Here is a 26,731-nt window from a genome sequence, read left to right as displayed (position 1 = left end):
ATAAAAGTGTCAACAAAGTGTTGCACAATATTTTGTTGATTTTCCAAGCTGTGAACCACATTGTTTACGATGCCAGTATCTTGCTCCATTTGTGATGGAAAAGCTATTCTTAAAAGACCGAAAACGGTAATGTTTCCAGTAATAAATACGATCAATTATAATCATCATATTCAATGATTACCTACACGGCTACAGGTTTCATGTCTTTCATGACCTGATTAGAACTTCGACACGTGTATATAAAATGATATTACATTCAAGTATATTGGTATGTTTTTCAGAGAGTATCGGTGAAATGTGATCACTTGCAGCATACATTTAATTTGTTTGGTGAATCTTCACTTGATCTGGGGGAGTCTTATCGATTTTGTAACTGAACCATCCCCCCCCCCCCACACACACACACCATTTGTACACACATTATGTGACATACACATTTTGTTTTTCATTAAATATTTACATTTAATATGAGGCAGGCATTACCTGAAAATGGGGACGAAGTCTGTATCAATTTTTTTTTAATACAATCATGTTGATAAAAGAAACGGAAATTCCGTAACATTTCCAATATTGATTCTGTTTTTAGGGATTTGTTGTGACGTTATTTAAGTTATGACGTCATATTCAGTGTAAACAAAGAAACGCTGTTATTAGCTTTTTTTCCATATCAAACAATTATTAAAAACAACTGGATGTTGAATTCCCTCCTATATTTGTTGATATGTTGATACATGTAAATCTACATTTTATTTAAAGTCTCATGCAAACAAGACTGACCGGTTTTGATTTTTCTACTGTAATTGGGGACTTTGTCCCCATATTATACTTTACATTAAAATGCCATATTTTGATTGGCTAATAAGAGGGTGTTAATTTACTCTATCACATGGCTGGAAGGTGTCAATTTTTTTGAATGTTACCCCATGTTAGACCAATCAAAAATCGATAAAAAGGACAATGCATTAAATTTACATCAGGTTCTACATTTTTGCTCAGATTTTATTATTTGACTGTCAATAAATAAAATGAAACATCTTGCTTAACTTTTGTTGTTTTTTCTAATACCTGCAACATTGTTATGTACATGTACGAAACATCATAGAAAATACTTTTAAAATAAAATAAATCTTTAAAAGACAATAATGAAGGACACTCATCAGTATAATAAATTAAATAACACATCATGCACATAGCTAAGAGGGTGTTAGAGCAGATTGGTACCCTCAAAACAGCATTGTCTACCTTGGCTTTGCCGCAGTTGACATGTTTTCTTGGGGTAACAATATCTGCTCTATCACCCTCTCAGATATGACATCATATGTGTTATTTATATAACATACCATTTCGTACCTACAAATGAAGTGGAATATTGTCAACATTTACATTTATATATATATGCCATTTCTCACTTCTTGAGAGTGAACATTATGAATGCCGTTTTGTACCTCATGTTAGATTTATATGAATGCCATTGTATATCTTTGAAGATGAAAATTTATATATTTTATATTTCTTGGAAAAAACTGTCTCATTGATGTGCGCCATGTCACACATTTACCTTTCCCAATAGAATGCTGTATTCTGTTGACACTGGATTGTCTCCCTTATGAATATGCAAGTTTCTTGTGTACAATTAAAATAACAAGTCAAATAAAAAAAACTTAAAAATGTTTCTTAATCAAAACGGCTGTAGATGTGTTTAATATTTGTAGACCTTAGAGATATTATACTATATTTTATGAAAATAAAACATTTTTGACCAATTAAAGCTGACTGGAAAGATTTCACACTCGCCTATACACGCTTACATGTACCATTTATATTCAACTGGTGGAAAACAAGTGAAATAAATAAATATAATTATTAAGCCAATACCGTACATTGACCTATATTGATTAACTTTTTTTTTAAATTGTTATTTGGATAGAGAGTTGTCTCATTGGCACTCACACCACATCTTCCTAAATCTACTTATAATTATTAAATCTATCAGATCATTAAATATATGATATGTAAATATATAAACATATAAGAAACCTCAAATTAAAAAAAAATATGTTTTTTAACTAAATAGATAGTTTTCATTATACAACTTATGCACATATACTTTTTTCTGAGAAAAATTCTTTAATTTGTCCACATTTAGAAGAAGTTTTCTACAGGTGTAAAAAGATGGGAAGCAATTTTAGTTTTAGAAAATCAAAATTGGAAAAAGATTTTTCAACTACCATTTGTTATTACAAAAAATACTAAGCTACAATGGCTTCAGTATAGAATTAATCATAAAATTCTGGCAACAAATACGTTTTTAAACAAAATTGGGATAGTGCAAAACCCATATTGTACTTTTTGTAAGACTGAACTTGAATCAATTGAACATATACTGTGGGATTGTTATTATGTACAACAATTTATTGAGAAAACTGAAATGTGGTTTCTCCAGAATGGTATTAGTATACCATTTACGCAAGATATATTTTTGTTTGGAAATCTATCACGAATGTACAAAGGCGACCCTCAAAACAATATTTTTCTCTTGATTAAACAATATATACAATGTATATAATACACAATATTTTAAAGGAGAATTAAATTTAACAGCATTGATTGAAAAAATAAAGCATCATTATATTTTGGAGAAGAAGATATCAATTAAAAATAAATGTTTTGACAAGTTTAATCAAGCTTGGTGCATTTACCAAGAGGCTTTACAGGATAATTTGGTGGATTAGGAACTATTAAAAAAAATATCAGACATCAAAGTAATTTTTTTTTTTTTATAGTTGTTTTTTTTTGTTGTTTTTTTCTTTTTTCTTTTTCTTTATCATCTTTTAATTCTTTTATTTATAAATTCTCTATGCTTTTTTTTTTGTATGTCCTTTTTGATAAAATACAATTATAAAATCCAAACAAAATGTTATTTTCAAGTTCTATACATTTTCTGATAGGTTTTATTATATTACATTTATATATATGAACTTACTGTTTGATAACTGTACTGTTGTATATTATATGTTGGATAAAAAAAAAAAATAAAAAAAAAAAATTTTTCTTCCAGGAAGCAATTCCCTGACATAATTTCCGTATGCATAATGACCTGAGTGTAACCCTCCTTGTAAATATTCGGTGATCCCAATATGCATGGATCCAGGGGCGTAGCTAGAATGAAACGATGTGCAACCAACTATCGAAAAAAAAAAAATCGATTTCCGGTCATAGGACACTCAAAAGAGGACCTATATGTAGATAGGACTTAATAGGACTATGAATGTAAAACTATTATTAATAAATCTTCTGAATCGAGTAATACATAAACAACACATATATGTGATACCGAATTTACTCAAAATTCGGGTCTAGGCAGAAAACAAACTTCTCTATTACTTGGTCAATATTCGCATTGAAATCCTGATAAATATGCAGTAATGCTAGTCAACTGTCGTTGTTCATTGTTGATTGTACAGTTGTTTTCCATACATAGTACACTGGTAGATCTCCAGGGTAGCACTTGCGAGATTTTATAAACCAGCGTTAAGCAACCTACCAACTGAATTAGTCAAAAATACATGCGAGGTCAGTTTCGTATGTCCCAGACAATGTTGAGATTTGTTCATTTGTTGTATTTCCTACAACACGATGAAGCAGATACAGCGCAAAGAAGCGATTTTCGGATAATAATAGACCTGACTCCCGAACTCTCCAGTTCCCTTATCATATGGCCTATGAACGCAACAAATCATACAATGTAGTGATGAGATTTCATGCAATACTGTTTTGGCGTGTTTGCAGGGTGATTGGCTCCGGTAGTCTGTCTACCCTACCGCCTCGACATATTTTCAAAGATATCAAATTGTTCTGATAATTCTAATGCTGATTGGTCCATCTATTCCAAACTGATGAACAGTACACTGTAAAATGTGCTCCAAAACTATATGTCTTAATAGGTTGAGTATTACAAATTCAAATCTTGTAAAAGACACAAGTTACTGTCCGATTTTGTCATAATCTCCAATAAAACTTTTATTTTGAAACCAAATGCCGTTATTTAATGATATTTCATCAATTATTAAAGTGACAACATAGATGTTTCCTTTAACATTCACTTAAGAAATTTTAATTTGGCCTTTTTTTTTTTGCATGCCTAATCGATGTGCACGCAACTGCATGTTAGCGTATACGGAGCTTTGCGCCTGGGATCTGTCGTTTAAATAAACATTTATCTGATTGTACATGCTAAACACCTGCTCAATACCCATGGTTTTTGTTATTTGTTTACTATAAGGTGACAATCTGTAAACTTCAGCTTCATACACGGCATTTAATGTGCAGCCATATTTGTTAAATCATTTACAGACAGAGAGAAAAAAATTGACGATTAAACGATTTATTTGCATAAAAAAATATAAATTTGTGCACAGAGGACTAAGTTTAAGATATATACATGCACACTTACATCACTTATATGTATATGTACTTGAGCACATTTAGATCAATTTGCTAACAATGCAAAATTTGTTGAATTTGATAAAGTAAGCTATACTTTGATTTTGGTTAATGGAGAAACAGAGATCCCCTCCAGAAATGCAAATAAAAGTGTATACCTTTGCATATTATATATTTGATTGAACCGTTATGCATATTTAGTTGTTCAAATATTGAGATTGAAATTCAAACTTGGCAGTCTTGTACATAAGCTATTTGTAAAAAATAAATTTATTTTTGTCAATTTCATAATGATTATTGTATTATCATCAACCACTCATGGTGTGACTGAGACTGCGATGATTTCTTCAATCCTATTTTTAAAAGGAATTATAAACAGAGGATACAAAAGTAGACAAATGGACATTGTCTTGTATAATGTATCTTTTCCAGTAGTTTATGCATAAACAATTGCTTCATTAATTATATTATGAACAAAATTTTCATAACTCACATCATGCTAAAAATACTATTTGATATTTGAAATTTTGCTGATAACTTTTTTCATTATTGAAGGAATTCTAGTTATATATCATCTTGTTTATTTGGTAGTGGTGCCATAGGGAATGATGAAGGAAATTAAAGAGGAACTAAAGTGAACATTATTTTAACCTCTGAAGCTGTTTATGAATTGTTATTGGAAAATCATGCAAACTTTTCAATCCAGTTTCCAACTCTTATAGAAAAAGAAAAATCTGCACTATCAATCAGTCACTTACCAAAAAAAGAATACCCGCTTGAGAAAAAATAAAAGTTGTTGAAAAAGTCCAAATCTGACAAAAATCAATTACAAAAATGGTCTTAAGTTTCATTTCCAATTTTGTGTCAGCATGTGCAATGGTGGTGTCCAGATGCCAGGATACTTCATTCAGAGTCAAACAGGACTCAAGGATATTGGTTTGGTGAGAATTTCTCAGGTTAAGTGGCAATTTTCTAACTTTTTACTCCCTGGGACTTTTCAGTTTTGAATAAGGGCAAACAATGTTGAAAAGATGCTTGATCTGAATATGAAAAAATGACTTGGATAAAGAATGAAAATGATTATGATTAAGGAACTTCAGACAGATCTCTATTATGCTGTCAGTATAATTCTATATGTCCTTATTTAGACGAGATGGTAAACAAGCTTTTCAATCTGTATCAATGTTTTCCAGAATAATTGATGAAAATTCAAGTTACAGATTGTTGAAGAAAAAATACAGCCATCTCGACAATTGATTATGCATTACACTGAATTTTTCAATAAATGACAAAACAATTATGTGTTATTATCAGAGGACAAATGAAAAGAGAGAAATCAGCAAAATTTAAAAGAAAAATTACATTGTCTCATATTGAAACATTTATATGGAGCAATATATTACTAGTATTCTGTCTCATGAATTTCAGTCACTTGTGTATGAATTAATTCTGGTCAGATACATGGACTCAACAATGTTTGGAACTTTTAAATAGAGAAAGTAAACATTATAAACTCTACGGTATTATCGTAATTATAATATTAGTTTAAAATGTTTCAAAAGACCCACTATTTTAAAAAAAACTAAAGGACTGCAACTGTCAAGATAAATACAACAACTAAAGTGTGATTTTCTGTAACATATTTCCAATTATTAAACTACATGCACCCCCATCACTCTTTTCTTTGGCCATGATTTTTGTACATGTAATATTCACATTTTATTTAGTTTACTTTTGTACATAATGATATTGACCACACTTATCAAAAGAATATAATCTTAATTTAGGTTAATTTCATGTTCAATTTGATGAAATCTCAATTCACAATCAGATGGAAATTTATACACAGAGAATATTCTATTTAAATTAACAATTTTTCTTGTGACAACATAATCTTTACGCATTGTTTTTTCTAACTTTGGTCTCTTTTTATTTGTATGTCGGAAGGAAAAAATATCCATTATTTACCTATTGTTGAAATTGAATTTTATTTAAATGATGAATTTTCTCAAAGTTCTCTTATTTCTAGTTAAGACATTTTATTGTATTTGTCATTGTAAAACCCCCTTTTTTATCTTCTGAATTTAGATTAGGCACAGCCCATCTTGTCGCTGACTGGTCTTTTGTATATTTAAGAACATAAAATATGTCTTTTTCGTGTAAAACTAACCGCCAAACATTGTTTAAATGTGTCTTTTCTATTAAATTGATGTTTTAGACCTGTTATTAGTGACAACAGAAAGCTACTTTTTTACAGCTAATTTAATTCTTTTCTACCTATCGTTTACATTTGCCTTGTTTGGTGTCAAGAGTGATTCTCACACCTGCCCTTGTCCTGTCACCTGATAACATTACAGACGCAAGCACTTAATTAACAAAGATTCTCCTGTTTCACCCTCCAACCCTGCCCCTTGGTTATCCAATCCGAGCATCTTCATTTAGACTATTTCTTCTGACAACACTAATTTTTCTTTGAAGATTTTTAACACTGAACTAAGGGTCATATTTAAATCTTCTTCGGTGGCAATATGCAAATGTTGACAATATCCCATCGGGAAAATTAGCACTCATCAACAGCTATCGGTGTAAAGTTTATAAAACATCAAATAGATCGTTGAAGGAAGGGATACCTGAGGGAAACAGATTTATTTTTTATACAATTTGACAAATTTTGTATGGACTTCACAGTCATCCGTATAATCACAAATTAGTTAAACCCACTTGTCCAGTGGGTAATGGAAAACTTATTGAAAATTCTGTTTCTTTTTTAAATTAGCTAAACAACTTTTGTTACTTGAATTTTAATTAAGTGGTTTGTTCAGGTAACTTAAATTTCCACTTTTTTTGTTGAGAATGTTTTTCAGAAGGGCAGAATATCATCTGATCATAATTGTAAGATTTGACAGCTGTGCAGATGAAGTTTTAATCTGTGACTCAAACAAATTGATGCATTTTAAATCTATGAGGTACTTTGCTCTGGTAAAGCACTGGTCAGTCATCGTCAGTTGACTGATAAAAATCCTAGGGAAAAAAGAAATTATTGATGTTTTTGAAGGTTAATAATTCTGAAGCTAGATTTCACCCAAATATATATATAAAAAGGGTATATGGGGTACAATTGCCAAATAGACAACTTTTTATATTGTCAACTGTCCAAATGATTTTGGTATTAATCATAATAATTGGGCAACTATAGGTCACAGTACAACAAAGGATATTTATTCTAAAATCTGTACTGAACTGTTTTATTTATATAGCTAGAATTCCTGCAATAATGAAAATAGTTATCAGCAAAATTTTAGTTATCAAATAGTATTTTTAGCATGATGTGAGTGATATGAAAACTTTTTTTCATAATGTTTAATTAGGTGTAGTTATAGCTAGTGCATATTTCTAGTTTTGAAATGAATAATTGAGTGTATAAATGTATGATACATTGTACTGATTTGAGTGAAATGTCTTACTAAAAGAAGTATGTGTATCTGAAATGCCTACCATCTGGTGTGTTCTAAACCAAAATATAAAAAAAGAAGATGTGGTATGATTGCCAATGAGACAACTGTCCACAAAAGACCAAAAGTCTGGTAGCTAAATACTATGAAATTTCATGAGCATGATTTTGTTTTTGAATTAACTATACCTATCTTGAACAATTCTCAGTGAGAACACCAAATTGAATTGTGACGACATCACATAAGCAGTAATTTGCACAAAACACTTTACTTGCAACAGAAGCAAGATACCTTGAGACTTTAAACATGTTCTATTTGACTTGGATGGAGAGTTGTCTCATTGGCACTCATATCACATCTTCGTATATCTATCTATTTCACTTGGATGGAGAGTTGTCTCATTGGCACTCATACCGCATCTTCTTATATCTATCTATTTCACTTGGATGGAGAGTTGTCTCATTGGCACTCATACCACATCTTCGTATATCTATCTATTTCACTTGGATGGAGAGTTGTCTCATTGGCACTCATACCACATCTTCGTATATCTATCTATACCTATATTACTTCCTGTTATATCTGTACACCTGTATTTGTAAAGTAGAAATAAAATAAAGTAGAATGAGAATAAGCTGAAATATCACACATAATCCAAAGTTAAACAATCAGGATTGCAATTACATATGTTAAATACATATGGGCTTATTTGTAAAATTACATTACGCATATTGATAATATTTTTTAAACATCTGGGTTAAAATTCTATCCTAAGTGATCATGTTGATGAAGCGTTGGTGAATCGTAGTGTTTGACCTCTGAGTACTCTTTTACATATTTTATTTACAAATTACCTAATCTTGAAAGTTAATTCTGTTTAAAAGGAAACTACCAATTTGTGGTTTAGATTTTGTTTCAATCCGTTTTGCATATTTCATTTAAAAATAAAGAAAGATGTGTATTGTATTATAAGGTTTCGTTGAGAGTTCAACCCAGTAGTACAATGTAAAGAGGCATTGACGAATTGACTGTGGAGAACATTGTTATGGTATACCTGGAAGCTACTGGATAACTTGCTGAGTTATTGTCCAAGTTTTAAATCACATCTCTTTGAAGTTTGAAGTGTGTTATGTTTTTACCAAGTTAACGAGTAGGGTGCTGTCGACAAAGATGAAATTCTTGCATAAAATTAAAGCTACTAATGGGCAGCTATCCAAAACTTTGACATATGTTTGAAATATCTTAGGGACACTGCAAAACTCTTGTCGCTAATTCTATGCATGTGTTTTGCCGTTGGTTAAAACACATGAAGGAAGAATAATTGAAAGTTAATTGGATGTGTAGTCTAAAGAAGACTTAGTTCAACAGAAAACATGGTTAACACCATCTTTTTTACACACTTCATCCTCAAAATGTTTTAACATGCCCTCGAGCATAGTTAATAGCAGGGATTCAAATTGATGAAGAATACTTAATATTATCCTTGCATTGCTGTAAATGTTTTACTTTTCAATGTTTTAATACGTTTTGTATTTACTTTTTACAACAAAAGAAGAATTATTCAGCATTTATATGCAAATGCAAATGAACAAAATCTGTATTTACTATTAACCACCAAAATAATGATTAGAATTTATAAAACCAGCTACTAAAAAAACTTTTTCTGTACTGAAGTTTTGTCCCTTTATAACATTGTATTCAAGCAAGAGCATCATTTGTGTCCAATTGACACATTCTCCGTTTAATTTCATTACAATGAAATAAGTTTTTCTGTAGCTAGATGTTGTTTCATTCATATGGAATTTAAAAACAACATAGGTCAATTTAGTATTTGTAGTAAAAAAATAATAATAATAATAATAACACCACTGAGAATTATTTCACTGTTAAAATTTGGAGCCACAGTACATAACATTGATAAAAAAATATTTTGCAAATTTCTATCATTTGTTATGAAATATATTTCTTAATTAATGTGATTATGCAAATTTGTGTCTTAATTTGAAGTTACCAATTTTTTTTTAGCCTAATTCCATTTGAATCCCATATTAATTTATGCAAATGATTTGTTTGTTGAAATGGTCAATTTATGATGGACAAGTGATCTATGGGTAAGATTTCCATTCAGAACAAAGTTTTAATCTTGACCCATGGTCATTAGGTATGACCCCTGCTTGTGGACATCTGCAATAGGGTTTGAACACAAAACACTGGTCATTTAGATAATGGCGATAATGATTGGTGAAGTTGACAATAGGATGTCCCCATTAATTTGTCTGTTATTGTCCGTTACGGCACCCGTACCGAGTCATGTGAACAAATGAAGTGGAAACGTTATTGGAAGTTAATCACAGATTTTAATAAGTTTCCTGTCCGCATTTCAATACCCCCTTGGATATGCTGTTTATAGCTTTGTAAAATTGGCATATAAGAAAATAGGATCACTAAAAGCAATAATTAGATGAATTCAGAGGAAAATCAAATAATTTTAAGAGGTAGTGAGTGGTTTATTTCAATTTTCTAGTAGGAATATTTTCTTTTCAATAGGGGCAAGGATTTTATGTAAATGAGAATTTGATTTTGATTTTGCTACCTGACATGCCTTATTTCAGAAGTAGTCTGCATTTTGATATATTTTGTTTCTGAAACTAAATTATATATGAAGTATGTGTAGTGAGTGGAAGATATTGAAGCATAATTTTGTTTTCCACAAAAGTCTAAAAAAAAAACAATTTTGATGTCAACTTAGAAAGCTATTGATCAATGTATGTAAAAATATGACATAGTTTAATATGAATATAGAAAAAAAATGCATACATATAAATGGCTTATATGATTTAAAATGCAAGTTATAATTATTTAGCATGATTAGAGTGGTACACATGTACATTTTGTACATACTACTTCAGTCCCCATTTTGCCATATGAATAAAGAATCAATAAATACATCATAGAAAGTAAAAAAACACACAGAGTAGTAATGATGCAAGTCTATGTAAGAAACTTTTTAAAGTTAAAAATAAAATGATTAAAAAATTTTAATAAATTGATCCTGATTTTTTAGCTCACCTGGCCCGAAGGGCCAAGTGAGCTTTTCTCATCACTTGGCGTCCTTCGTCCGTCGTCCGTTGTCGTCGTCCGTCGTCGTTAACTTTTACAAAAATCTTCTCCTCTGAAACTACTGGGCCAAATCAAACCAAACTTGGCCACAATCATCATTGGGGTATCTAGTTTAAAAAATGTGTGGCGTGACCCGGTCAACCAACCAAGATGGCCGCCACGGCTAAAAATAGAACATAGGGGTAAAATGCAGTTTTTGGCTTAAAACTCAAAAACCAAAGCATTTAGAGCAAATCTGACATGGGGTAAAAATGTTTATCAGGTCAAGATCTATCTGCCCTGAAATTTTCAGATGAATCGGTCAATCGGTTGTTGGGTTGCTGCCCCTGAATTGGTAATTTTGAAGAAATTTTGCTGTTTTTGGTTATTATCTTGAATATTATTATAGTTAGAGATAAACTGTAAACAGCAATAATGTTCAGCAAAGTAAGATCTACAAATAAGTCAACATGACCAAAATGGTCAGTTGACCCGTTTAGGAGTTATTGCCCTTTATAGTCAATTTTTAACCATTTTTCGTTAATTAAAGTAATCTTTTACAAAAATCTTCTCCTCTGAAACTACTTGGCCAAATTAATCCAAACTTGGCCACAATCATCTTTGGGGTATCTAGTTTAAAAAATGTGTGGCGTGACCTGGTCAACCAACCAAGATGGCCGCCACGGCTAAAAATTGAACAAAGGGGTAAAATGCAGTTTTTGGCTTATAACTCAAAAAACAAATCATTTTGAGGAAATCTGACATGGGATAAAAATGTTTATCAGGTCAAGATCTATCTGCCCTAAAATTTTCAGATGAATCGGTCAATCGGTTGTTGGGTTGCTGCCCCTTAATTGGTAATTTTGAGGAAATTTTGCTGTTTTTGGTTATTATCTTGAATATTATTATAGATAGAGATAAACTGTAAACAGCAATAATGTTCAGCAATGTAAGATCTACAAATAAGTCAACATGACCAAAATGGTCAGTTGACCCGTTTAGGAGTTATTGCCCTTTATAGTCAATTTTTAACCATTTTTCGTAAATTAAAGTAATCTTTTACAAAAATCTTCTCCTCTGAAACTACTAGGCCAAATTAATCCAAACTTGGCCACAATCATCTTTGGGGTATCTAGTTTAAAAAATGTGTGGCGTGACCTGGTCAACCAACCAAGATGGCCGCCACCGCTAAAAATAGAACATAGGGGTAAAATGCAGTTTTTGGCTTATAACTCAAAAACCAAAGCATTTTGAGGAAATCTGACATGGGATAAAAATGTTTATCAGGTCAAGAACTATCTGCCCTGAAATTTTGAGATGAATCGGTCAATCGGTTGTTGGGTTGCTGCCCCTGAATTGGTAATTTTGAGGAAATTTTGCTGTTTTTGGTTATTATCTTGAATATTATTATAGATAGAGATAAATTGTAAACAGCAATAATGTTCAGCAAAGTAAGATCTACAAATAAGTCAACATGACCAAAATGGTCAGTTGACCCCTTTAGGAGTTATTGCCCTTTATAGTCAATCTTTAACCATTTTTCATAAATCTAAGTAATCTTTTACAAAATCTCCACTGAAACTACTAGGCCACAATCATCTTTGGGGTATCTAGTTTGAAAAATGTGTCCGATGACCTGGCCATTCAACCAAGATGGCCGCCACGGCTAAAAATAGAACATAGGGGTAAAATGCAGTTTTTTGCTTTTAACTATGAAACCAAAGCATCTAGAGCAAATCTGACAAGAAGTTAAATTGTTAATCAAGTCAATATCTATCTGCCCTGAATTTTTCAGATGAATTGGACAACTGGTTGTTGGGTTGCTGCCCTCCAATTGGTAATTTTTAAAGAAATTTTGCCGTTTTTGGTTATCTTGAATACTATTATAGATAGCGATAAACTGTAAACAGCAATAATGTTCAGCAAAGTAAGATCTACAAATAAGTCAACATGACCTAAATGGTCAATTGACCCCTTAAGGAGTTATTGCCCTTTATAGTCAATTTTTAACAATTTTCATTAATTTGGTAAATTTATGTAAATTTTTACCAAATATAGTTCTCTGTTACTAATGGGCAAAGTTCATGATAGATATAATTGTAAGAAGCAAAATCGTTCAGTAAAGTAAGAACTTCAAACACATCACCATCACCAAAATACAATTTTGTCATGAATCCATTTGTGTCCTTTGTTTAATATGCACATAGACCAAGGTGAGCGACACAGGCTCTTTAGAGCCTCTAGTTTTAATTCAAATCACTCATTTCCTAGGTAAGTATGATATATAGAGAAAAAAGACAATTGATATAAAGAGTACTATAATTTTAAAGAGGAAGAATTGTACCTTTAATCACTCTTTTTCTTTTTCTAGGGAGACGCATTATGCAAAGAATGTTTTTATTATGCATTTGAAGAGGAAATTCACAAGACCATTATTGATGCTAAATTATTTACAGCAGGGGAAACTGTAGCTATTGGTGCCTCTGGAGGGAAAGGTTGGTTTTTTCTATCCAGTGGATTGTGGAGATAGCAATAAAACCATTTAGGAGTCAGTCTGCCAGAATACCATGCAAAATCCAAAATACTGTCAAAATAGCCAAAGATGTTTTGAAATATTTTTCATATTCCAGTTATTAATTATGTTTATATAGGATTCTAACTCACATAAGTTTTGGTTTTGACACAATTAATAAATTAAAAGGAAATGTTATCATTTAAATTATTAACAGATTAATTTTATTAATCATAAGTTAATCATAATTGCTTTCCCTTTGGTGCAGTCTTCACTGTTAGCCACTTAAGTCCGATGCCCCAGACTAGTAAATATTGATTTGGACTAGTGAAAATTTTATATAGTCATTTGGGGACAAGTTTTGATGGTTAGTTTCCAGAACAAGAAAGATAAAAAACGTTTTTGGTGCAGACTTTTGGTGTGAGTCTAGTGAGCTTGTGTATTCATTGGTTATTTTGTACATGGAAGAGCTAGACATGTGCTTTGAAATTTTTCAAGTGATTTAGGAACTTCTCCACCAATAAACTGTATGAAATAAAAATATACAAATATATAGCTTGTATATAAGACAAAACAAACAAACAATTCTGAAAACTCTTTAAAATAATATGGTTTTGTTATAGATTCTACAGTACTGGCTTACACAATGAAAGAACTGAACCAGAGATATAATTATGGTCTGGACCTAGTCCTGTTATCTGTTGACGAGGGTATAACTGGATACAGGGATGACTCATTAGAGGTAAATTACATTTGTTTGATACAGAATAACTATCAAAAAAAGATGTGGTATGATTGCCAATGAGACAACTCTCCAATAGAGACCAAATGACACAGAAAATGACAATTATAGGTCACTTTACAGTCTTCAATAATGAGTAAAGCCCATACCACATAGTCAGCTATGAAAGTCCTCGAAATGACAATGTTAAACAATTAAAACGAGAAAACAGACAGCCTAAGTTGTGTACAAAATGATCAAAAAACAAATATGTAATACATAAACAAACGACAACCACTGAATTACAGGCTCCTGACTTGGGACAGGCACATACATACATTTTCTCAAATTTATCTGAACAAGGCTTAAAAGCAAACTGTGAGAACTGCAAAGCATTTCTGTCTGATTCTTAGCCACATACAAATAAAATTATTATTTATGTTGTAACTGTGTAACATTTGCAACTGATCTTAATTAAATATTTTGATAAAAAATCAACAACATAAATTTGATGGGGACAATGTGAAAATCTGCAAACTTAGGATATAACTACAGAAAAAACATCATCCACATCAAAACAAAGGCTATATTCAATCATTAACCATATGAATTCAAAGATATTTTAGCTAATGCATTTTGTCTCTGCAAAATTTGGTATTGCAGTGTCTGAATAATAAAAGTTATTCTCAGAGTGATTGGTTACTGGTAATCTGTACAATATCAAATTGGGAACAACAATCCGAGAAAGATTAACGTCTATGAATTCCTTCAAACAGTGCACTGCATCACCAAGTATTTTCTTACTTTTGCAATAGCTGTCTTTCTAATTTTAAAGTATAAATCAATGTTCTATAGATTTGTGCATGTATACAGACTCTTGAAAAAAACCCAAAATCACATTTCCATGAAATACTATTCTTCAACCCACAAAAATTGTTACTTTCAAAAATTAATGTGTTTGAAGTATGAGTTAATGAAATATGTTTTCACTTTATATTAATGATAAATCAGTAGATGATCAAACATAATAGATATTAACAGACCTCTATTTCCTTATGATTTCAGACAGTAAAGAGAAACCAGTTACAGTATGATCTACCATTAAAGATTGTATCATATGAGGTGAGTATTGGCCGTTTCAGAATCTAAAGCATCATGCGTAATTTCATTGTTCGTACACCAAAATGAAAATTGCGTCACATCATTGGTTAGATGTCCATTGTTTAAAACGTTTTAAACTAATCACAACTTTTTAGTGTATGCTTTTGAAAATATTACCCAGAATGCATTAGATTTTGAAATGGGGAATTATTTGGAGTCAAAGTAGATTAACACAACATCACAATATATTACAATAGTTATTTAAAAACATTTCAAGAGGTGATATCTAATATCATGTAAACAAAATCTCTGATTTCCATTCTATACAGAAATAGGAAGATGTGATATGATTATCAATAAGATAAATACCCATTGGATACACAAAGATTAAACAAATAAAGGTCATGTAATATTGCCTTCAAACAATTTACAAAACCCATTCTGTAAATGCCCTCACACGATAAAACATAACACACTAATCAAAGAAAAGCAGATATGATAGTAAGCGACAAAAAACAAGCACTAAAAATAATGGCTCATGACTTGGGACAGGCACGTTTAGAATGTTATGAGGTTAAATATTATTGTTCTTTATATTTACATGATTCCAGACCTAATATTAAAGCACAGTATTAAAATGTTTGCAAATCCATAAGAAGAGTCCCCTACAAAAAATAAAATAATCTGATCAATAATATCTGAATAAATCATTATGAAGCCCTTTGCAAAACATGATTTGCAGAACTTTTTAAAACAAATGGACTAATTATTGATTATTTTACAGGATTTATATGGTTGGTCTATGGATTCAATTGTTAAACAAATTGGACTAAAAAATAATTGTAAGTTGTCTTTCACTTCGACAAAAGTTAAAAGAAAAATGTTAACTTATTGTGACAAGGGAGATAATCATCATTCAAAAAATACCAAGTATGATATGGGGAAAGTCTCACAACATATTTGTCTTTCAGATTTATAAATTCATATTTATCATATACAAAATTGATCTCAGGTGTATTAATGCATATATAATTTTATTGTATCTGTAAGTTTTTGTGAGACAATATATGATAAAATTGAGAATGGAAATTGGGAATGTATCAAAGAGACAACAACCCAACCATAGAAAAAACAACAGCAGGAGGTCACCAACAGGTCTTCAATGTAAAGAGAAATTCCCACACCTGGAGGCCTCCTTCAGCTGGCCCCTAAACAAATATATACTAGTTCAGTGATAATGAACGCCATACTAATTTCCAAATTGTACACAAGAAACTAAAATTAAAATAATACAAGACTAACATAGACCAGAGGCTCCTGACTTGGGACAGGCGCAAAATGCGGCGGGGTGAAACATGTTTATGAGATCTCAACCCTCCCCCTATACCTCTAGCCAATGTAGAAAAATAAACGCATAACGATACGTACATTTAAAATTCAATTCATGAGTACATTTATGTAAATCCTTACTTGATTATAGACTATATGTTAGTCCTACATATTCAGGGATTATGGAATTGCATTAATAGACATTCTTTCTATCCTGCAAGTGCCTAATTTTGTGATTGCATCATTTACATTCATTAAAATAAATGAAAATATGTATCCAAGCAGTTTTTCGTCTGTTCAATATAAAAAAGAAGATGTGGTATAATTGCAAATGAGACAACTATCCACAATTAAGACCAAAATGACACAAACATTAACAATTATAGGTCACTGTACGGCCTTCAACAATGAGCAAAGCCCATACCGCATATAGTCAGCTATAAAAGGCCCCGTTAGACAATGTAAAAGAAAACAAAAAACTAGGTATTCAGAAAATATGATAGAATAATCATAAAATTATGCTATGTTTATTAATTGGATACTTGCAGGTACATTTTGTGGAGTATTTAGAAGGCAGGCATTAGACAGAGGAGCTATGATGATGAAAGTAGATAAAATTGTAACAGGTATTTATATTGAATACTGTGAATTCATTGTTATTCATTGGATACCAATGGTTGTGGAAATAGCATATTTTCTTTTCACGAATATTAAAATTTTGGCAAAACCAAACAAATTAAATATATCTGAAAATACAAGATATTTTGATTATTTAACCTTGTAGGAATCTGATGAGATTTTGTTTGTCCTGTGACAATGTGGGGTATGTGAGTGATCTCTCAAAGTTTCTTCAATTATGGAATTCATAATTAATTTTAAGACATTTACAAAACTTGGGAGTTTTGGCTTATATTTGTTGTGATGTAGTTAGGTGTTTTTATTTTTTGATATATGCATAATCTTAGATGTATTGAAATTGTCATGTTTGGTCAGTCCTTGTGTGACAATAATGACTTCCTGTTAAACAGCTTTCTATTGCTTGGTTGTTGAAGAGAGCCTAGGCTCCGTGTTGAAGGCTGTACCTTGACCTATAAAGGTTTACTTATAAACTGTTATTTGGATGGAGAGTTGTCTCATTGACACACATACCACATTTTCCTATATCTATTTTGTTTTGTAGGACACAATGCAGATGATATAGCTGAAACTGTTATAATGAATGGTAAGTATTTTTGAAACAAACAAATTATTTTGAAAATTATTCTTATTCAGTTGTTTTCATTGGCTGTTGTCTGTCTCATGTGTTCATTTTTGTTTTAAAGCCATTGGTCTATTTGTTTGGACTGTATGATGTTGGGGTAATTTATAACTCACTATATTGTATATTAGTTTTGTTCATATTTTAAGTGACCTTTATTTACTTGTATCCACATAATTTTGTCTTTGTTAGATAAATGTCTCATGGACAATCATACCACATATCCGTATTTGAATATCAATATACACAATCTTAATTGATTGCAAAATAATCGGAGAATAATGATAGATTTAAATCCAATAACATTCAAGCACAAACCAGATTATTTAAACGTCACAATGAATCTAGACATGTTTGTATTTGAATAACTTTCTATGTTTGTCTAAATGAAAGTTTTCTGTTTAGATATAAGTCAAGCCCAATATCTCATGAAAAAAACTATATTTTATCTCTTGTAATATTAGCTTTATAATTTATGATTTCAGTTTTACGAGGAGATATAGGAAGACTACGTCGATGTACAGCTATAACAACAGTAAGTTGACTTATTGCGAAGCCTATCATAATTTTCCATAGATTCACCTGCAAGTTACCTGTCCATTTAAACTTTTGTAAGTTCTATTGTCCCATCTAACAAATACAACAGGTATTGTTCTCTGTGTAGTTTATTCACTCAGACCTTTAAAGTTCTTCTAGGAGAAATATATCACTCATTGATTAATCTACCTGAACAAAAAATTGAACTGTCAATGATGGAAATACATGTACAAATAAGTTATTATTAAACTGCATGTGATGTTGTATTTATTCAATCAATAACACATTTTCAATTTGTTTGATAAAAACAATGATTTTAAAATTAAAAGTTGATATCTAATCAAATTTCAACATTTTACCTATTAAAATTTGCTATTTTTTAGTCTGTTCACAAATAAAAACTTAAAGTGATAATGGTTTAAATAAAGGTCTTCATAAATGTATTCTTTATAACTGAAAAACCATGAAAAACATGCAGATTCTTTAAAAGATAAATGCATGCAGTACTTAAAAAAAATCAGAAATAAACTTTATATAATTAAATCAGTGCTTATATTGAACAGATTGAATATATATTATTGATATTGAATAAATACTGTATCACATGCAGTTTATGTGAATTTATACATGTATTTCAATCAACAAAGAAGATATTTTTTTGGTCAGGCAAATTAATCAATGAGTGATAGATTTCTCCTAGAAAAAATTTAAATGTCCAAGTGAATAAACTACACAGAGAACAATAGACCACTTTCGAGTTCATCCGTCACCGGCAAAAACTCGTCAATTATGCACGCCTTTATGACGTCATTTACCAGATAGAGGGGCTCGCCTGTATCCCTGCACTATTTACGTTCATCAAGCGTCTTAGTGATCGTCTTTGTGCAGGATAAACTAGAAATAATGGTTGCTCTGTAGGTACTTACTGACAATTCCCTAATGACAGCAGTGTTGATTGTCAATTTTGAGAATTCAATTTGCCGAATAATTCGTATAATATAGAATTATAGTTTTCCAACCACTCGCTCAACATTGGAAGGAAGTGACGACGCCCCTAAACGCACAAATGACGGTGATAAAGGCACGTATAATTGACGAGTTTTTTTCCGGTGACGGATGAACTCGAAAGTGGTCTATAGCTATTGTATTGATTCAATGGGACAGGTAAACTTGCAAAAGTTTAAATACCTTGAAGAAGAGCAGACGACTCTGTGGAAAACTTTCATTTGGTTCCCTATAACATCTACTTCTTATATGCTACATTCATTTCCATGGCCAGATATATATACATTGATTTTTGACATCATTTGTAATGTTTTATAGGTAATCAGGATTTCTGTATCCATGGACTGTATTTCAAGCTTCAGTCTGTTTTCTTATATGCGCTGGTTGACCTATATTCAGAAATATATTAATATCATTTATATGAAATATCTCAGATGTGATTTGGAAATTATTCAAACCAAGGTAGCAATCCATTTGATCAACTTACTGAAGTATAAGAAGAGACAGCAGAATTCTTAGGTAAAAATAAACAAACAAAAAGAATATGGATCTTTTATACCTATGCGAGGATTTTTTAAGATGTTTTTCTGTCTTATTTTAAAAGAGTTCTTAGATAAAATCTGCTCTATTTAAGTATAAAAATAATGAATCTAAATTATGAGCCAATGCACAAATGAGATGAGACAAAAGCCACAAGCTAAGATAGACGTAAGGACGAACAGTAAACTCTAATATCTAAAGCTTTGACAAAGCAACCATATTAGAGTCAAATGTTTCACCTGTGTTTAACGAATTCTTGTCTTATGTGACCATACTCCTTTCATTTTACAGTATAAATGTATGTCGATAATATAGGATACATTGTTATTTACCGATGTGTCATAGATAAGACTTGTTTTGTAATGTACATGTATATGGTTGACCTTTCTTTTCTTAATCACCAATTTTTTCTTTACAGGGAACAGATGGAGCTCTACCAAGATGTAAACCTTTCAAATATACTTATGAAAAAGAAATTGTTATGTAAGTCAAATTTATTTTCCTTGCTTTACTGTCGTACACAAGTTGATACCAATACATGTGTATATGATCTATTTTTTTTGTCAATTCTAGCAATTCCATCATTTGAATTAAAAATATAAAACATTGAATGTAATCAGTTACAATTTCTAAAATTTACCCTTATATATTTTTAGTCCCATTCTATAAAAAGTTCAAAATTTAAAGAATTTATTTTTTGAAGTTGATTATGAAATGTTTTATACATGAATATTTTAATTCAAAATTCAAGATAAGTCCATTAAAAAAAACATGTTATGCAGCTTCTATGACAAAATTTTCATTGTACCTCATTGGGTGTAAAAAGTTAGTAGCTATGGTTATCTCTTAATGTTAAGAAAATTTCTGTTTCCAGGTATGCATATTTCAAGAAATTAGATTATTTTTCAACAGAATGTATATACTCTCCAAATGCTTACAGGTAAAGTATAAATATGCCGTTATATTCAATCATTTCAGACTTATAATATATTACTAAGCAACTATCATGAATGGTAGTAAATTTTCTCTTTAGTTGTGTTTACAAGTTCTGCTTTGAAGCCTTTTGATAAAAGAAAATTGTTGAATACTGAAATTTAGTTTCTCCATGAAATACAAAAGAATTAGTACCATACTAAAAAAAATAATGATGAATCAACTAGAAAGATTTTCAAAATGGAAGCACCTAGCTTATTCAGAGAAGGGGGAACAACTCTATAATTCTTATTCATTCAAAAGGAAAATTTAGAAAGAAAATTTTGTAAGATGAGCAGAAAATAGGTCAAGAAGTAATGTTATATCTAAAACCTACATGATATCCTACTTTTGGTTGGTCAATAAATTTACCAAATGAAAAATTAGAAGTTTTCTAAGCTTAATTGATACATCAATCCAGTGAAAAATGATAATGCCCAAAGACTTCTTGATAAATTGTATGAACTCATTTATTTCTAATGCCTTGATGTCATTTATGAATAAAAATAAACAGGTAAAAAAAAAATTAAATCTATAGAATACAGTCAAGATATTGTTATTGATAAATATTGTAAAAAACTTTTGTCTTATATTTAAATTAATCAATTAAATCATGCTAAAATTTATTTCCAGAGGTTTTGCCAGAGCATATATTAAAGATGTTGAAAAAATACGACCCAGTGCCATAATAGGTAATATATATATTATAGCCTGAAGCACTCTATTTGACAGAAAACAGAGATAAAATGTGTAATTATATAAATTATTAATTAAGAGACATCTGTTAATTAAAAAAGAATTAAATGTGAGTGATAATATGAAGCCATCGGGTCAATAAAAGCAGTAAACAAGTTAGTCAAACCGCTTCATTTTATAATGACAGTCCCATTGCAAGAAGCCCAGGCTTTTAAAAAAAATTCTGGCCTTTAAAAATCATATCTACAGGCCAATAGGATCCAACTTAAATTTTTGAGGGCCTAGCCCGAAGATTCAAAAGTTTATCGTGAAGAATTTATTTAAGGAATGACTGTAATATTTTTTCTGTCTATGAAGAAATAACATAAAAAAAATTGGTGCACATTGAATAACGTGTCTAGCAGGTTATTTAACAGTGTGCACCTCACAGAAAAAATGTTACAGTGATTTTTTATAATTTAATTCTAAATTCCATTTTAAACCATAGAAAAACATGAAAAAATTTTGATGACATCACGGTCACATGACTAAAGTATGTCTATGGGCTGATAACATAATAACATCAGCCAATCAGAAGACGTGTTACATTCAAAATTAAATTATATACTGTTACCAATTGTGTGTAAAATACTGTATGCATATTAGGGATATGTAATTCTTATTTATTTATAACTTTACAGATATAATACATTCTGGAGAAAGTTTATCAGTAAAGAAAGACGTTAGATTGCCAGTTCAAGGTAAGATACCATATATTTAAGGTGAGGTACGGTACTGTGGATTCATTATTTTTGTTGTTATCAATTTTTGGATTAAGAAAAATGTTTTTCGACATTAAATGGCAAAGTCTGTTCCTGCATATTATGTTGTGCAGTCTTGTTAATTACATATGGACAAAGCCTCTAACTTTCAAAACAAAACAAAAGTTTTCATTGAGCAGCAGTTTTTCACTCCATTTGAAGGTCATATTCTACTTGGACTTGTATAATAAATGTATGGAAAAGACTCAATAGGTCACACTGACTTATTTTTTGTTTGGCATTTGTTTTGATAATCAAAGTTGGAAATCTCTAGAAAAATCTGCAAACTTGAAAATGTATTTATACATTTATACATAAATGTTCACATTTCTACAAAAACTTGCTGTAGCACATGTTTAACAACATTGGTCTCATTTTGCTTTATTTGTGCTCAAAGATAAATTGTTATGTTATTAAAATCATAAATTTTATTCCTAAGGTACCTGTGAGAGGTGTGGTTACATGTCTAGTAACCCTGTTTGTAAAGCATGTGTATTGTTAGAGGGACTAAACAGGGGATTACCTAGGTAAGAATTTTTAGTCATATAACATCTATATACAGTGATTTAGATAACATCATTTACTTCACCCATTATTTGTAAGACATATCCATAGGGCATCTTTTAAAGCTTAGAAAAGAGTAAAATTTATAGACTATACAAAGGGGCCTTTTCTGTTAAGGAGGAGCTTATACACATAAACATTTGATAAATAAACTACCTTTTATATGAATTATTTTATCATTTGAAAAATATGTTGGTTCTGGTATACTTAAAGCAACAAATTGCAGTATGTGTATTTTATCCTTTTCCACCAGAATTAATGTTCACATTTATGGTTAAAATAAATGTATATAATTTCAATATAATAGTGGTTCATTATGAAATAAGTTATATTCTTCAATCTTCATGATACACAATGATTAAATGAGAATTAAACAATAATGAGATGAGAATTTCTATTGTGATGTTGTTAATCTTAAGAGCTCTTCTTTTTTTCCAGACTAGGTATAGGTAAACTACATAAGGAAAGAAGGAAGGTATGTTGATAACTTGATACAATGTTAACTTTTATTATTTGATTTTCATTTTCTCATGGCATTGAAAAAAATAAATTCAATAAAATATAAGGCCACTCTTCAGGGCAAGCAGTCGACTGTCAAATGTTAAGGATGTGTACGTTCACCTGTCTGTCACATTCGATTGGATTATATTTTAAATCTAACCCTCTAATGGTTTAAGGCATTTATAACTCTTTTAAACCTTCATAGAATGTCATAAAATTTGGACATAAGCAACTCCTGGATCAAAAAATGGCATCTAAAGATATCTTTTTATGTTTTTTTTTATTTGACTGATACATGTAATGGAAGTCAACATTAAACTTTATATACTCTGACAGCGGCTAATGCAGGCAACACATTGGGTTTTGTAGATCCTGTTACAAATTTGTAGGTTTTATCAAGACATTCAAATGTCACAAAAGTTACAGGAAACAAAAAAATATGAGTCTGAGAATTAAATCATAAAAATTTGGAACAACAAAATATGAAAGGCTTACAAGAAATTCACAAAAACATATCTGAACTAAAAATCCATATTTATACATAGTCTTGATTTTAATAGAATAAAATATTAATGTTAATTTTCATTAATAATATTTTATCTTTTTTAGGCTGATGAAGCTGAAAAAGCAAAGAAAGCAGCAGAAAATTTGAATTCAGAAGATCAGAAATCATGTGATAATTCAAGTGAACAATCAAATAATAGAAATTGTGGTTCAAGTTGTCAGTGTTCTACAGATATTAGTAAATTAACTCTGAACTCAAAGCCTGATGTATCAAAGTTAGAGTTTTGATGAAGTTTGTTTTAATCTAAAAATAAACTGTGATATTATATTTTCTTTATTTGCCTGATTAATAATAAAAATTGTGTGTCACACATGATACAACTTTTATATTATCTCCACATTGAAACAACAACTATTCTGGAACTCTCATTTTATCATGAAATAAGCACAATAAACTCTCACAAAATTTCCCCCTTTCATTTATAAGACCCTGACTTACCATCACAAAACAAACCAAAGAAATTGTGGTTAATTTACAGTCTGCAATAGTAAGAAATGTTTAATTTCCATTTCGTATTTAACAACTATGGATTCATTGCTGGACATTAATTTTCTAATTTCTTGCCACTGATGACATATGGAGTCTTCGGTGGTACAAATTAAATATAAAAATAAGGAAATGTGCTTTGACTGCCAATGAGACAACTCTCCACAAGAGAGACCAAATGATACAATATAGTAAAAAAAAAAAAAAACTCACATAATTGAATATGCAGACAGCTTTCACAAGCAGAAACCCTAGTATACAGGTTTACACTATACAGGCAAGGGGACACATTCTACTGCATCCACACAGTATGCTACAAAATATTGTAAATCCAAAATGGAAAGTGATTGTTGTATGACGTCAAAAGTTCAAGGGGGACAGATTCTCTGGTCAACAGGGATAGATTTCAAAATAGTAATAAAGTTTACTGTCTTCAATGAAAATTTATTGACAATTTTTATATTTTGAAAAAATTTTCGTCGTATATTGCTATCACGTTGGCGTCGTCGTCGTCGTCGTCCGAATACTTTTAGTTTTCGCACTCTAACTTTAGTAAAAGTGAATATAAATCTATAAAATTTTATCACAAGGTTTATGACCACAAAAGGAAGGTTGGTATTGATTTTGGGAGTTTTGGTCCCAACATTTTAGGAATGAGGGGCAAAAAAGGGTCCAAATAAGCATTTTCTTGGTTTTCGCACTATAACTTTAGTTTAAGTCAATAGAAATCTATGAAATTTTGACACAAGGTTAATGACCACAAAAGAAAGGTTGGGATTGATTTTGGGAGTTTTGGTTTCAACAGTGTAGGAATTAGGGGCCAAAAAAGGGCCCAAATAAGCATTATTATTGGTTTTCGCACAATAACTTTAGTTTAAGTAAATAGAAAATAATGAAATTTAAACACAATGTTTATGACCACAAAAGGAAGGTTGGTATTGATTTTGGGAGTTTAGGTCCCAACAGTTGTCAGTGTTCTACAGATATTAGTAAATTAACTCTGAACTCAAAGCCTGATGTATCAAAGTTAGAGTTTTGATGAAGTTTGTTTTAATCTAAAAATAAACTGTGATATTATATTTTCTTTATTTGCCTGATTAATAATAAAAATTGTGTGTCACACATGATACAACTTTTATATTATCTCCACATTGAAACAACAACTATTCTGGAACTCTCATTTTATCATGAAATAAGCACAATAAACTCTCACAAAATTTCCCCCTTTCATTTATAAGACCCTGACTTACCATCACAAAACAAACCAAAGAAATTGTGGTTAATTTACAGTCTGCAATAGTAAGAAATGTTTAATTTCCATTTCGTATTTAACAACTATGGATTCATTGCTGGACATTAATTTTCTAATTTCTTGCCACTGATGACATATGGAGTCTTCGGCGGTACAAATTAAATATAAAAATAAGGAAATGTGCTTTGACTGCCAATGAGACAACTCTCCACAAGAGAGACCAAATGATACAATATAGTAAAGGAAAAAGAAAAACTCACATAATTGAATATGCAGACAGCTTTCACAAGCAGAAACCCTAGTATACAGGTTTACACTATACAGGCAAGGGGACACATTCTACTGCATCCACACAGTATGCTACAAAATATTGTAAATCCAAAGTAAAAAGAGATTTTTGTATGACGTCAAAAGTTCAAGTGGGACAGATTCTCTGGTCAACAGAGATAGATTTCAAAATAGTAATAAGGTTTACTGTCTTCAATGAAAATTTATTGACAATTTTTATCTTATAGTATCTGAATTATAAAAAGGGTGTTTCAATAAGAAATCTTTTAAAAAAATCAAATCAAACAGTATATTGTTAGATTTATTTTAAGGTGAATTAAAGCATTACAATAAACAGTCAAAGCATGACTAAATCCTCAATTTTCTTGACTTTATTGAGCGCCACTGATTAGCCTTTTGTAAACAAAAAGCAGTCATGTAAAGTTTTAATTCTGGTATCTAAGATTAATTTATTTACAACCAATGTGTCGATGCCACTGCTGGTAGAGGTTTTATTCCCAGAGGGTATTAACAGCCCAGTAGTCAGCACTTCTGTGTTGACATGAATTATTGATATGGTCATAACTATAGATTAACTGTTAATAAAACTTTGAAATATTCAAAATTCCAA

General features: G+C 30.5%; 1 protein-coding gene across 1 annotated transcript; it reads left to right on the top strand.

Annotated features, from left to right (window-relative positions):
• On the top strand, positions 1-24,362 carry LOC134687414 (cytoplasmic tRNA 2-thiolation protein 1-like). Its single transcript, XM_063547697.1, has 15 exons — positions 1-126; positions 13,366-13,489; positions 14,130-14,248; positions 15,293-15,349; positions 16,113-16,170; positions 17,206-17,283; positions 17,838-17,879; positions 18,401-18,450; positions 20,416-20,480; positions 20,872-20,937; positions 21,603-21,661; positions 22,346-22,405; positions 22,905-22,992; positions 23,468-23,504; positions 24,140-24,362. The coding sequence occupies exons 1-15, from the start codon at positions 70-72 to the stop codon at positions 24,320-24,322; spliced, it is 1,143 nt and encodes a 380-aa protein (XP_063403767.1). The 5' UTR covers positions 1-69; the 3' UTR covers positions 24,323-24,362.
• The last annotated feature ends 2,369 nt before the right edge of the window (positions 24,363-26,731 follow it).

The sequence above is a fragment of the Mytilus trossulus genome, chromosome 10, assembly GCF_036588685.1.
Source record: "Mytilus trossulus isolate FHL-02 chromosome 10, PNRI_Mtr1.1.1.hap1, whole genome shotgun sequence".
Classification (NCBI taxonomy): domain Eukaryota; kingdom Metazoa; phylum Mollusca; class Bivalvia; order Mytilida; family Mytilidae; genus Mytilus; species Mytilus trossulus.
This window is presented reverse-complemented; position numbering and strand designations above follow the sequence as displayed.

Excerpts from the sequence above, each read along its gene's own strand:
- LOC134687414 (XM_063547697.1), top strand. The coding sequence starts at position 70 with ATGCCAGTATCTTGCTCCATTTGTGATGGAAAAGCTATTCTTAAAAGA. Across the intron at positions 14,249-15,292 it reads ACAGGGATGACTCATTAGAG|ACAGTAAAGAGAAACCAGTT; the intron begins GTAAATTACATT and ends TTATGATTTCAG. Across the intron at positions 21,662-22,345 it reads ACGACCCAGTGCCATAATAG|ATATAATACATTCTGGAGAA; the intron begins GTAATATATATA and ends ATAACTTTACAG.